General features: G+C 39.7%; 1 protein-coding gene across 1 annotated transcript; it reads right to left on the bottom strand.

Moving 5' to 3' along the window:
* Positions 1–2,030: 2,030 nt before the first annotated feature.
* On the bottom strand, positions 2,031–2,699 carry LOC143583043 (uncharacterized). Its single transcript, XM_077065470.1, has 2 exons — positions 2,477–2,699; positions 2,031–2,206 (listed from the first exon to the last, which is right to left on the bottom strand). Exons 1-2 carry the CDS (start codon positions 2,697–2,699, stop codon positions 2,031–2,033), a joined length of 399 nt encoding a protein of 132 aa, XP_076921585.1.
* Between the last annotated feature and the right edge of the window lie 12,717 nt (positions 2,700–15,416).

Genomic DNA, 15,416 nt, shown 5'->3' on the forward strand with positions numbered 1-15,416 from the left:
AACCTTTGGCCGTTCACCTTCCACGCTCTCCCCTCATGATCAACTAACTCAAATGCACCGTGTGGAAATGCCGCCTTCACCGTATACGGACCAACCCATCTCGATCTAAGCTTACCTGGAAATAACTTCAGACGAGAATTATAAACCAATACCCAATCCCCACACTTGAACTCTTTCACTTTCCTCAACTTTCGATCATGTAACGCCTTCGTACGCTCCTTATAACTCCATGATCTCGCATACGCCTCATCTCTCAGCTCCTCTACCTCATGAATTTGGAGATACCGGTTTTTCGCAGCTTGGGTCAGGTCAAGATTAACGGATCTCAACGCCTAATATGCTCTATGCTCTAACTCAACCGGTAAATGACACGCTTTCTAGTAAACCATCCTAAAGGGTGTGGTCCCAATAGGTGTTTTAAATGTTGTACGAAAAGCCTAAAGTGCGTCATCCAACTTGTCAGACCAGTCCTTTCGGTTCTTATCGACAGTTTTCTTTAAAATTCGCTTCACTCCTCGGTTTGCGTTCTCCACTTGACAGCTCGTTTGTGGATGATAGGCGGTGGACAACCGGTGGGTGACCCCATACCGTGTCAATGCCTTCTCCATCTGGGCATTGTAGAAATGCGTGCCCCTATCGCTGATCAAGTCCTTGGGAGTACCAAACCTACTAAACAACCTCTTCAAGAATCCCACTACAACTTGGGCGTCGTTAGTGGGAAAGGCTTGAGCCTTAACCCACTTGGAAATGTAGTCGATAGCCACGAGAATGTATCGGTTCCCTCGAGAAGAAGGGAACGGACCCATGAAATCAATGCCCCAAACGTCAAAAACCTCACACACCTGAATAGGGTTTTGGGGCATCTCATTACGGGATGAGATGTTACCAGTGCGCTGACATGCGTCACACTGTCTGACAAACTCGTGTGAGTCTTTGAAAATCGATGGCCAATAAAAGCCGGAATCTAGAATTTTCCTAGCGGTGGAAGACGAACCATGGTGGCCTCCAGTTAAACCCTCATGACAATGCCTATGAATCTCATGACCCTCTTCCCTACTCACACACTTCCTCAACACTCGATCGGCGCCTACACGAAACAAATACGGAGAATCCCATATGTAGTGGCTGGCGTCTGCGAAAAACTTCCTCCTCTGCTGATAACTCATGCCCTTGACCACTACTCCTTTGGCCAGATAATTCGCAATGTCGGAGAACCATGGCAGACCCTCCTCTTCAGCACTCACATACAAAACTGGCTCTCTCTCAAATCTCACTCTCACCATCATCAACTACTCGTGGGGATACTTATCCACGATGGCATCCTCTCTAATCTCCTCTCTCTTCGGATCCTCCAGACATGATAAGTGATCCGCATCTACATTCTCCGCTCCCTTTTTATCTCTAATCTCAATATCGAACTCGGAAAGCAAGAGAATCCATCGTATCAGGCGAGGCTTGGCATTATTCTTGGCGAACAGGTATCGCAATGCTGCATGATCAGTATACACGATGGTTTTGGACAACACGAGATAAGAACGAAATTTGTCGAACGCAAAGACCACTGCTTGAAGCTCCTTCTCAGTAGTCGTGTAGTTCTCCTGAGCATCAATGAGGGTCTTACTCGCGTAATAGATAGGATGGAAGTGCTTGTCCATACGCTGACCTAAAACAGCACCGACTGCAAAATCACTAGCGTCGCACATGAGCTCGAAGGGTAAGCTCCAGTCGGGTGCTACTAAGATAGGGGCGTTAACTAGCTGCCCCTTGAGAAACTCAAACGCCTTTTGACAATCAGCATCGAAGTCGAATGCGACGTCCTTCTCTAGAAGACGAGTCATGGGTCGGGTGATCTTAGAAAAATCTCTAATGAATCTACGATAAAAATCCGCATGCCCGAGAAAACTATGAACGGATTTCACACTAGTCGGTAGAGGAAGTCTACTGATTGTGTCAATTTTAGCTCTGTCTACCTCAATACCATCTCGCGAAATCTTGTGCCCGAGCATAATACCTCTCAATTTTAGCTCTGTCTACCTCAATTTCACCACGAAGTAGCACTTCTCCCAGTTCAACATCAACTTAGTCTCTATGCACCTCTTCATCATCATCTCAAGATTAGAAAGACATTGATCGAAGGAGTCCCCATATACCGAAAAATCGTCCATGAAAACTTCCATGGAACTCTCGATCATGTCCTGGAATATCGCTACCATGCAACGCTAGAAAGTGGCCGGAGCATTACATAACCCGAAAGGCATACGTTTGTACGCGAAGGTACCGTATGGGCATGTAAAAGTGGTCTTTTCCTGATCCTCATGTGCGACCGGGATCTGGAAATAACCTGAAAATCCATCAAGAAAACAGTAAAATTGTCGCCCAGACAGACGCTCCAACATCTGATCGATGAACGGAAGAGGAAAGTGGTCTTTCCTAGTAGCATCGTTAAGCCTCCTGTAGTCGATGCACACCCGCTAACCTGTGACTATCCTAGTTGGAATAAGCTCGTTACGTTCGTTAGTGACAACTGTCATCCCTCCCTTTTTAGGGATGACCTGAACGGGACTCACCCATGAAGAATCGGAGATGGGATAGATCAAGCCTGCATCGAGGAGTTTGATAACCTCCTTCTTGACTACCTCCGACATGTTAGGGTTGAGCCTCCTTTGAGGTTGGATTACAGACTTGTACTCATCCTCCATGAGTATCCTGTGCGTGCAAAAGTTCGGGCTGATGCCCTGAATGTCCATGAGTTTCCACGCAATAGCCTGTTTGTGTGCCTTGAGCACATCGACCAACCTCGATTTCTCATCATCCGTCAACTGAGAAGAAATGATGACGGGTAAATCAGCGTCACCATCCAAGAAAGCGTACTCCAAATGAGGAGGTAGCTCTTTAACTCGAGGGACGGTGGCGCCTCAATCGATGGTCTCTCCTTCGGTCCCTCGGTGCTATCGCCAACCGTGAACACCTCGGGGTATTCAGGAGGTGAGCTAACAAGAATGCTCAGGTCGTGTTTCGGGGGAACATTAACCTCGTCCTCCTGATTGAGCAAATATGCTCCAGAGATGTAGTCAAGACAACGCTCGAACTGAGATATGAACGTGTCAAGAAAGTAGACCGAATCGTCCTGACTACTGGAGTTTCTCATCGATTTGACGACATTGAAGGTGACGTTCTCCTCCCCTACACGAAGTGTAATTTTACCGTCGAAGACGTCAATAAGCGCTTTAGCAGTACACAGGAAGGGTCGTCCCAAAATGAGTGGGACCTGATCGTCATCCTCCATGTCGAGAATAACAAAATCCACGGGAAAAACGAATTTATCCACTTTAACGAGTACGTTTTCTACAATTCCCCGCGGATATTTGACCGAACGGCCGGCCAAGGATAAACTCATGCGCGTCGGGACTGGCTCGCCAAGGTCTAGCTTTATGGCATCAGATTTATGCTAGCACCAAAATTGGCCAACGCGTAGCTCTTAGCCAAGCTGCCAAACAAACACGAGATCGTGAAGTATCCTGGGTCTGTTAATTTCTCTGGCAGCTTGTTCTGGACTACCGCATAGCATCCTTCATTTAGACAAGCTGTCGAAAGCCCCTCCAGCTTCTTCTTATTCGAAAGAAGATCTTTTAAGAATTTGGCATATTTAGGCATATGCTGGAGTGCCTCGACAAACGGAAGATTGATTTTTAGTTGTTTAAACATATCCAAGAAATGTCCATATTCCTGTGCATACTTCTGCCGCAGAAGACGAGCTGGATACGGAACTCAAGTAAGATCGACTTCGTGACTCTTCTTATCTTCAATCTTCTCTTCAATAGCTTTCTCTGTGGGAAACTCACCATTTGACGCGGTACTTGCTGGGACTCGCCTCTCGTGCGCCCTCACAGGAGTCTCCATCTCTATCTCCTCGTCCACCGGCTCCTCCTCATCTGCCGGCGGTTGCTCTATATCGCCTCCTCTGACACTACGGGTGGTCACCGCCTTCAACTGTGCCTTCGCGTTAAGCTCAGTGCTTCCCTGAAACGCTCCGACCTGTTTATTAGGTAGCATCTGCTTCATCTTCTCATCCACCTTTCGAGACATCTCCAAAATGACGACTGTTGGTTCTTCAATAGGGTGTCGTGCTCAGCCAGTCTCTGCTGTGTATTATTATCTCTATCAAAAAGGTGAGAAAGCATGGTAGATTGCTTAGTTAGAAGTTCCTTAAGATCCGGATCCATACCATTATTCTTTCCGGCACTCGAACTTCCTGCTGCCTCTGGGTCACTAACCTGCTCCTGTCTTTGCTGAAAACCCTGAGCATTACCTCCCGACCTCCAACCATAGTTGGAGTTATTTCTCCATCCTGAGTTACCGTAGGCATTCGCTCCCCGACTCTGATTACCCAAGTAGTCCACCTTCTCCTGTTGATCGACCGGACAATCAACTGTATCATGCCCTCCATGACATATTTCACATTTCTGAGCAATCTTCTTCAACTCTCGGATATCCTTCTGCATATTCTCTAAGGCAGCCGCGATGGTAGTATCATTCGAGACCTGATAAATGCCTCGAGCGGAAGAGGTGTTGGTTTTAGAAGTACCTCGAGCGGACGGCTCCTGCTGCTCGGCTAGGGAGAAACTCTCAAACAACGACTCACACTCATCTATATCCAACTTCTCTAACATGTTTCTTCCAGCTGACGTATTGAATCTATTCTGCAACTCAAAGGTCAGCCCTTTATAGAATTTCTCGACTACGGCCCATTCAAGTAGACCATGTTGGGGGCATCTACTATGCAGATTATGGAACCTTTCCCAAGCCAAAGAGTATGGCTCGTCAGGCTCCATGCGGAAGGAACAGATCTGATCACGAAGTCGCGAGGCTTTAGATGGCGGAAAATATTTCTTAAGGAATTCGGCTTGAAGATTCTCCCACGTAGTGATGGACCCAGGGGGAAGGTTTTCCAACCATGATGAAGCACGACCCTCTAGAGAAAATGGAAAAAGATGAAGTTAGATAGAAGCACGAGTGACGTTGGCAATATTAAAAGTGTCTTAAATACGAGTGAATTTGTTCAGATGGCCAGGCGCGTCTTCGTCTTCAAGTCCGTGAAATGGGGCAGAATTAGTGATGGAATTCATGACGTTGGTCGGAATCTACCAGTTATTAGCATCGGGCATCGCCGGGCGTGTGATAGCAGGCCGTCTCCCCATAACTCCCTCATTCGCTCTCGAGTGAACCGTACGCCTAGGGGGGTTAACGTCACCCATATCTAATATAGAATCAGAAACGTGTACCTTGTTTTCGCGTAGAGCACGTGCAATCTCTCGAAACTCCTTACGACGATCACGAAAATCTCTCTCGGGTTCGTCAGAAGCAGTGAACTCTGTTGGTCCTAGTGAACGAGTACGTCGCATACGCTGAAAAACAAGAAAAATAACGAGGACCCAAGCTTATCCCTAAAGCACACACGTTAAAATCAAGGCACAAATAGCAATCAAGAGCAATTAAATAATAAAATAAAATAAACTAATTAATTAACTTAAAACTAAAACTAAAACTAAAAACAAATAAAAGCAAATAGAAACTAGTTCGCTATTACCAAGTGTCCCCGGCAGCGGCGCCAAAAACTTGATGTGCGTAAAGTGGTATATAAAAATTTAACAAATAATGACCAAGCACAACGAGTAATAAAAACCTAGAATACCCTAAACTAAACCACTAACAACAGGCAAGTGAACCTATCGGGTGTAGAATAGCTATGAGAAGACCGGGAATATCGAACCCTAGAGACACTAATTTAAATAACGAGACTAGTTCTAAAAGCTAATTTAAAATAATAATTAAAAAATATATAGTTTTGGATTTTTATTTATTTTATTTTAAAAACTAATAATTAATTAAAGTAATTACTTAATTAAATTAAAATAAACTAGAAAATTAAATTACCGAATAAAAACTTTAGCAAATTCAAATGAGAGCAAGAGTTACCTAGGCAAGGAATCTGAATTGTGACGACTCCGGCTTTATCGGTTACGGGAAAATGTTATGGGAACCGGGAATCTAAAGATATGAAAATCTAGGAAACTTAATGGATCCTTAATCACTCTCAAGGTGTCACCAAAAAAAGAAATCTTAGAGATCATGTAAAAACACCGGCCTATTAGTTCACCTGTCAGTTCACCAATTATGATTAGTTACCCTATAAAACAGCTAACCCGTCGGTTTCACTATCTCAATGCACCAAAGTACACGGGGTGGTTTTGAACAGTTTAAAGGACACGGGTAAACAGTGAAATTAAGGCAAAATAGGCAAACCTCCTGTCAGATAAGTTAACCTAAAACCCTAACAACGCAGACAAACCCGACAACTTATCACCCGTCAGATATTTAAGCTAGTAAGAATACAAACTTCTAACAATATGCCAAAAATCAGTTTCTATGGTAAATGAGCTCAATAAACCATAAAGAAGTTGCAAACACACAGTAAACAACCCTAACATGCAACCTATAATCAAAAGACATTCAATAAAGTAACATGTGGAACATTCATTTAGACAAAAATTAAAAATAAATACGCATGAGACACATCCAATAAATTTGATCAAAACTTTTAATTAATCAAAATCCCATAAACAAAACCCGAAAACCGACTAGTCCAAAACAGTCAACAAAACATCATCACAAGCCTAGATAACTAAAAGGGTTTAGCCAATAACAATGTTTAAAATAATAAAATAGATAAGCTCAATAATGGAGTTCATAATAAAGATAACAAAATTAAACCAATCTTGAAGTAGATGTGAACCCGAACACAAAACCGCTTCCTTTTTCTCTTTTAAGTTTCGTCTGCTCCTCCTGTCTACCCTTTTTTATTGCGACTGACCAGAGGATTACAAAACTTGTTTTTAGAACCAATCAACTGTCAAAAGTACTTCATGCCCTCATTCTGTCGGCTAACATCAATATTTATAATTTGCCCTTTTCTTAACTTCCAAGTTTCTTTCTTTTTTTTAATTGATAAGATTCCAGCCCAAACGAAAATACATGTCCAGCCCAAACGAATAAAACAAGTTCTCCACTCCTATTTGACTCAACGAATTATGTAAGTTGGCTTCATAAGTCACGTGGATGTGCTGCTACAAATTTGAAATGCATTAATAGATCATATACTATGTTATTTTAACCATCAAATTTGAATTAATTAGTCATTATATTTAAATAATATGATTAACTTTCTGACGAGGTTACTATCACAATTTGTAGAAATTAACAATTAATAACAATTAATTTGAATTATAGAATATGTGACAATTTAAACAATCTTTTTAAAGTGTTTTACTATTTTCAGCTCATTGTCTCAAGAAACTTCTAAAACTCAAATATGAGCCAAACAGAAATATGTTCAATAAAAACATGGCTCAAAAGTACTAAAAAGTGTAGGAATTATGTATAATAATATGTATATTTTAGACCACATCAAAACTCCAAAAAATGGTGGCCTTTGTTCGTTTTGGCGCCACTTTTTTCTCACCTCATTGCTTAAGAGAAAGATTCTCTCCCTAAATTTTAGAGGCAACCTAGGTTTTTGCAAAATGTTTGCAACAAAGGAAATTGAAATCGAAAGAACGCATTTCCAGTTCTTTAGGGTCTGCCGGTAAAAGACCAGTGTTGTATTTTTCTGGTTTGTGAGGGGTAGAGTGGTAAGGTTTTGGTTTATGGTTTTGTAATTTGGAAAATGGTTTAAGAGGGTTGTAGTGATATTACCTTCTTCCTTATACAACGCTTCGTGCGATCGTGAAATGAATAGATGCGAAAAGTTCTAAATCATACGAAACATTTGACTCACTCAAATCTTCCAAAAAAGTATTTATATGACATGAGTTTTATCTTACAGTAACGGAGGGATTGGGTATAAACGTCAAATTTTGCATAAATTTATTCCCAATATTACAAAACTTCTTTTTTGCTTTTTCACTTTTTGGTTAGAATAGATTTGTATTTGGTTATTTGCAAAAAAAAATTTATTGGATTTTTCTTTTGGTTTTGTTAAAGAAATAGTCTTTATTTACAATAATGTTATTTAGAGAATTTTATAATTAGTTGAGCAGCATGGTCAAGTAATTCCCCTCTACACACTTGAATCTCACAAAAGATTCATACAAAGATAACAATTCTAATTAAGTACGGTGGCTTAAGATGGAGAGGTACTTCCCTACGGGTTAACGAAACTTTGACAGTCCGTCCCCTGTTTTTGTCCGTTTTCCTGTTTTGTACATGTTTAATATAAAACTGCAAACAACCACAAACAACCAACATAATTCTACTAAAAATTGGGTATGGAATCATCCATACCCAGCCCACACGGGCTAAATAAGTACCTGCTACGATGTCTTGGCACCCATTGTCATAAAAAGTATCCAGCCAAACAAACAAACAAACGAATAAACGACTGAACATAAAATGTTCAAACAAGCATAATAATAATGTCATTAAAATACCACCACATGAGCCCATACCCATGTCAGAACTACCATCACCGTTGCTCATCAATTACCTGTGTCTGGGTCGAACGGTCCCCACTGTCTATCCATGCGATATCCCAAATGGTCAATCTCTTTCTTTTTTTCTGCATACTTAGCTGCTAGTTGTGCGTCCATTCTGTCCTTTGTTCGTCATCCATTGACGTCTCCAATTGGCTCTCAGAATCCCAAAACTAGCCCCGGCTGTCAACGAACCTCCATATCTCTGGCCTTATGTTTTCCCATAGGACTATTTGCATCCCGATTCAATAACTGGGGTTAAGAGAAATCGGGTCAGGGCTTTGTGTTCCTTTTCTGTCCGCATGATAGGTTTCGTAAAGCTTATAGATCCATGCACTGCCAAAAATTGGGGTATTCGGGCTTTTTGCGTTTGAATTTGTTCTGAAAAGCTGGCAGAACAGATAAGTAATGTTGCAAGTAGTTTTATTTTTTAAGCAATAAAGTGCCCACAAATCCCTCAGATTCACCACTCCTTTACTCCTACCGCGTGCTATTGCTGTATAGCTTAGTAGTCGGTGAATATATCTTATGAGTGGGTCTCGTAAGGCGGTGCTCTTTGAGCTGCTGGCCATAATTTATTTCATCCTAAAATCCCAGTAGTTCCCATATTTGTAGCGTGCATTCCCAGCCTCTGCGTCTTCATCAACATCTTTGTCTGGAAATGTGGCTGCGGCTGTGTACCAGATAGGGCTGTCTGTTTCGTCACTTGTGTAAATTCCCAAATCAATACCCAACTGGGTCATTGATGTCGTGTACCATATTACCCCCACACCTGAACTCAACTGCTTCATCAACCCACATGTCCAAGATTTTCTTCTTAAAGGAGAAAGAGGCTAAGAATTCCTTTGTTAATTCTGTGATAGCTTTCCCTTTTTGACTAAAAACTCGTCGCCATGGCCCTTTCATCAATGTATCGTTGCAAGCATAAAAGTTCGGTTCTGGAAGCCGTCGGTTAAGTTAGGACATTCTAGCTTGGGCTTTTCGATCCCTTTCAGTGCATTCTGAGAAGACTAGGAATGCGTGTACATCGTCCCCGTACTAAGCCATCTGAAATTTTTGCCCAAATTAGTTGAATTTTAACAAAAATTTTGAAAATGCTGGAACAGAATTAAACCACGATGTCGTGCTTAAAAAGCACGGCCCCATGCTGCGGGTCCTTGGCAGTTTTAACCTAATTCCAGATTTTGACATTTTGTTGACCAAAAGGTGACCACGGGTCGTGTTTTGTAAGGCATAGCCCGTGTTTTTAATCCTAATTCCACCATAATCAAGACTCGAACTTACGATTCCAACCGGTCTTTGACTAATTATTCGGGTTCAAGTTTGAAGGAAATCAACTAAGATCCGAACCCGACTCGTTTTTCTTAACAAAACACAAATGTAAGTCTATTTAACAACTCATTGTCCTAAATCTAAAAAAATTAAATCATCTATTTTACAGGTTTGAACACGATTTTATCAATTTGTTAGAATTAGGCTTGGATTAGACCTAGAATGTTGAATTTGAAGATTAGATTTGTTAGATTAACATACCTTTTGTTGAAAATCGAAGATTTAAGGCAAGGATTGGTGAAATTGGTGGATGGTCGGCGGTTTTTGGTTCTGGACGATGTTGTTTTTAGGTTTAGGTAAATGGTGATGTTATTTTATTGATATAAAACTCGTAACCGTTCTGTAAAGCACGGCCCGGTGCTGCATGAGGCATACAGAATCTTTTTGTTTTTGCTGTTTATTTGTCGGGCAGGTTCGTTTTTTTTACTGATTTTCTTTTGAGGATTAAAATTAAGAGTTTTAATTTTCATTAAAACATAAAACATAGTTAAACATAGCGGAAATAAAAGTACAAAAACAATCCCGAACCACGAAACATAATACTGGCAAAAGTAACTTCTTAACAAGACAAAGTTGGAACTTCAACGACCACCATTCCCGAACAAGTCTTGAATGTGTGGTAGGGCTTTTTTAGCTTGCAAGAGATCGGAGGGCTTCTTGTCGAGTTTTGCGACCTCCCGGTTGAGAAATCTGAGCTTAAAGCTCATATCTTTGTTGTGGCTATCCACAACATGGAAGTTCTTAAACTGAAGTAGTTCGACTTTGTTGATCAGCTCGATTAGGCGAGCCTCAGTTTGGATGTTACTCTCGACTTGGTCTCTCTTAATGAATTGGAGCCTTATGATTTCTTCCTCAAGGTTTGAGGAAGAATCACCATGCTTGCCCTTCCTCACTAGTCTCCATTCAACTTTCTTACTTTCCATTTCAGTAAACTTATGTTTGGTGTGAATGGAATAGTGAGTTTGTGCATGCGTTATATAGAGACTTGAAAGTCGAGCACGTCCCAGTGCTTTTAGAAGCACGACCCCGTGTTGCTAGGGGAATAAATGTTTCTGATTCAGAAAATTATACGGAGTCAGCATGTGTCAAGCTTAAGATTCTAAGGTGACCACAGCCCCGTGCTTCAAGAAGCACGACCCCATGCTTTTTGTCACTTAAAGTTTCTTTGATTTTTAAGCCAAACAAGAGAGCCGGAATTTTTAGAATGATCTTTAGTATGTTATTTCAAGAGTTTGATCATCCTTAAAATACTTTTCATTAAAATTAAAAGTCTTAAAACAATTATGAGATAAGGCCGGTTTTCCTAGAAACATAAAAATACTCGGGTTAAGCCCGAGAGTCCTAACACGATGTGCCTAGCACTTGTTTTACACATGAAAACAGAAAACTTAAAGTTCCTAAATTTCACCAAATGGTTCTCCCCCGCCGAATGGTCCTAGTGGCGGAAAATACGTAAATCAGAGAACCTGAAACTGGATTCGTTAAAGTATTGAAGCTCCATTTTCATATTCTCTACTGATTCGGTGAGTTAAACGAGACGCATTTATGCGAGGAGATTCATCTCGGTGAGTTCTTTGACGAGTTCTTGAAGTTTCAAAAAAAGCTTGGTATTAGATACGTGTCGGGTTTCGTTTCTCGGTTGTCGAGGAACGGGAATTGCTTCACTCATCTCAGTAGGCATGTTTTTATCTTAGAGGAGAGTGTTTTTGGTTTGGGTTGGTTCAAGGAATGCATTGGCAAATGATGCCTTTTATAGCTAACCAGTAGCCTGGCACGGCTCCGTGCTTTTGGAAGCACGCCCTCGTGTTTTTGGTCTGACAATTCTGTTACAAACCAGTCTGACTGAGATATTTGCAGTGTAGATTCTGGCCCAAATTTAGTGGCACGGGACCGTGCTTCTAAGAGCACGCCCCCGTGTTTTCTTTATATTTATTTTCTATTTTTGAAAAAAAAATATTTACAAGACCTAGTTTATGAAGGTCTTGGCCAGACCCTATTTCTTGCATGTTTATTGGGTTGGTTGGAGGGTTACCACCTCCGAAACATCTTTAAATGGCCCATCGATGTATGGTTTTAATCGATGTCAATTAACTTTGAACTTGTGGCCATAAGAATTTGAAATCTCGACTATACCATAGTCAAAAACTGGTTCAACTGTGTATGGACCTGTCCAACGAGATTTTAATTTTTCTGGGAAACAACGAAAACGTGTGTTGTATAACAGTACTCGATCGCCGATTTTAAACTTTTTGTTTCCTTTTAAATGGACGTCATGTAAACTTTTAGTCTTTTCTTTGTAAGACTAGGTGTTTTCGTAGGCTAATGTTCTTAGTTCTTTAAGTTCGTGAATTTGATCTTTCCGGTTTTTACCGGCGGAAACTAGATCAAAAGTCACAGCTCTGAGAGCCAAATAGGCTTTGTGTTTAAGTTCTACGGGTAGATGACATGCTTTTTCATAAACGAGTTTGAAAGATGTTGTTCCTATAGGAGTTTTGTAGGCTGTCCTAAGGGCCCACAAAGTATCATCTAACTTTTTCGCCCAATTTTTGCGATTCATTCCTTTAGTTCTTTCTAAAATCCTCTTGATTGCTCGATTCGAGACTTCTACTTGCCCACAGGTCTGAGGGTGATATGGTGTTGCTAGTTGGTGGTGAACTCCATATCTTGCTAATTAAGGCTATTGGGGTATCAAATCGTGAAAATAACTTTTTTAGAAATCTAACAACTACTAGAGCATCATTAGTGCCATTCTATGAGTCTCTTCCCTTTTGCGTATGGCATCGCCACTCCCTTTGGCAGCATCCACTAATTCGGAACTTAATTTCAAAGCCATATTCCGACTCAGAAGTTTTCGGGATGCCGCTAATAACCAACGAATGGCAAGTGCTCTTCCTTGTGTGGATCCTATTTCAATGGGAACTTGATGAGTCGATCCACCTACACGTCTTGCTTTTACTGCTATACCCGGAGTTACTCCATGTATTGCTTGACGTAAAGTAGATAGTGGATTTGTTTCTGTTTTTTGTTGAATCTTTTTCACGGCTCGATAGATAATTTGATAAGCCAACGATTTTTTTCCGTGTTTCAGAATACGGTTAACCAACATGTTAACTAATTGATTACGATAAATTGGATCGGATTTTGCAGTTTTTTCTTCTGCAGTACCTCGACGTGACATGAGCGTGAAAGGGGTTCAAGAATCAGTTTTCTTTTTATAAGGGCTAAAATCACTTATTTTGGCTTTTTTACCCCATTTTGTAGGGTGGATATCGAAAGATATGAAACTCTCCCTCCAAGCCGTACATTCGAGTATGGAATTTCCACAGAATTCTATATGTATCTATGAGATCGAGTATGGAATTCTGTTTACTCACTTTCAATTGAGTATCCGTTTCCCTCCTTTTCCTGCTAGGATTGGAAATCCAGTATTTTACATATCCATCTATATGATATGTCCATTGTGAGTGGATCTTAAAAAATACCTCATTACTGCTCAAATGAGAGTAATTGGTAGGATGACAGGATTTGAACCCGTGACATTTTGTACCCAAAACAAACGCGCTACCAAGCTGCGCTACATCCCTTCCATTGGTCTACAGTGTCATTGTAGAGAATTCCTGTCTTGTTTTCCACATCATTATCTCCTCTATTAAAATCTAGAATTTTTCTTTTCATTTCGTCTTTTTGGTCTCATTTAACATATAATAATATAAAAATACTTCTATCTATATGAAATATGGAACGGAACCCCAAGGAAAAATAACTGAGTCTTTTTGGGGAATATTGGAGAAGAAAAGGACGTTTTTTCTGTATTTAACAAAAAGTAAATCTGTTTTACTAGATCATTGTACATTTAAATATGTATTATCTTATTGATTTCAATAAAATGAAAAAATGAAGGAGGTTTTTCAATGCGAGATCTGAAAACATATCTTTCCGTGGCACCGGTACTAAGTACTCTATGGTTCGGTTCTTTGGCAGGTTTATTGATAGAGATTAATCGTTTTTTCCTGGATGCGTTGACGTTCCCATTCTAGTTATTGGCGCGGGACGGAATAAAGAATATTAGAGATACAATTAAATATCAGCCCCCTCTTTTCTCTCTTTTCCCTTTTTGAGAAGAATGGAGGAAAGAGAAAGAATAAAAGTGCATTCAACAGCTGTGAGACTCGGGTTCAGTTTGGAATTGAATTAATATTCAATTTCTGTGGAAGTTGAATACAAACAGTGGTTCTAGGGAAAGAGTATTATACAAGATACTTATTTTTAAAATATCAAATTCTGTACTGTGATTTGAAAGTTTAGAAATCTTTCTATCTTATTTTCGATATTGAGTGTAGTAAAATCTTGCATAAGAGGATAGCAAGTTACAAATTCTATTTTTTTCCCTTCCTTTCTCTTTGATTTTTAAGTAGAGCGATAGAGACTTCATTTCACTTAAGTTAATCTAGTAAGTTAATCTAGGCCAAAGGAAAACCTACTCAAGATAACCCCCCCTGAAAAACTTTGGTAGTGTTCCTGAATCTGAATCAACATAATGAATCAGAGCACATGGAGCCATCTTCTTATTTTTCTATCAAAAAATAAAAATGGCGGACTAGCTGATATTTCGATCACTTAATGAAAGAGCACAATGCACAAAAAAATGCATGTTGGGTCTTCGAAACAGTTCATATCATTTTAATAATAATCAGTTTGATCTGTTTTACCGAGAAGGTCTACGGTTCGAGTCCGTATAGCCCTAGATACCTATACATACAATTCAAACAATTCGTGAATAAAAATTCGAATACAAAAAATTGTATCTTTTTTATTTGATTTTTCTCGTTATTGTTTTAACTGACTGATTGCTTTATCAAAAGACAATCATTCCTAGACAATCATTTCTATAAGCCCATTCATTGGGAAAGAAAAAACACATTTCATTTCAATGGACCTAATTGATCTTTTTCTAGTTGTGGATAAACAAACCAACTTTTCCTCATTACTCTTCGTATGGAATTTTCCTCTTTTCCTGTCAAAATCAACGAGTTAATTATACTACCCTTCTTTGGTATATCCAATTCTAGTGAATTTTGTATCATAATACGAGTCTGGTTAAAAACCCCAACCTAACCCAACCCCAATTTTGTGCACAAGATCAAGTTTGAAAAAACTAATATCTTTGCTAATGCTAAGTTTCATTGTAAACATTGTCAACAACGTAAAATAGGCTTAGTATACCTTACTTAGACCTAGTCTACTCTTTCGATAGAAAATCCTCTATTGGGATTGGATTCTAATAAAAGTAATATACCAAGACCCTTGACCCTTCTATTCTAAAAAAAATTCCTCTACATTCTCTTACATCTGACTACTTGTGACTACTTGTTCTATTCTAAACCACTAATAAAAAAGAGACAAAAGTACATATTCATAAAAAAAGGGAAATTTAATCTATTTTATAAAGATAATCAAATAGAAAGGATAAAAAAAGTCAATTTCAATTTCGACCAATTTATAATAACTAATAAATAGAATTCAAAATTCGAAAAAAAATGAGAATTCTATTTAGAA

The sequence above is a fragment of the Bidens hawaiensis genome, unplaced genomic scaffold (genome assembly GCF_021521415.1).
Source record: "Bidens hawaiensis isolate Kalapana, Puna unplaced genomic scaffold, B.hawaiensis_p1.1 tig00032106_1, whole genome shotgun sequence".
NCBI lineage: Eukaryota > Viridiplantae > Streptophyta > Magnoliopsida > Asterales > Asteraceae > Bidens > Bidens hawaiensis.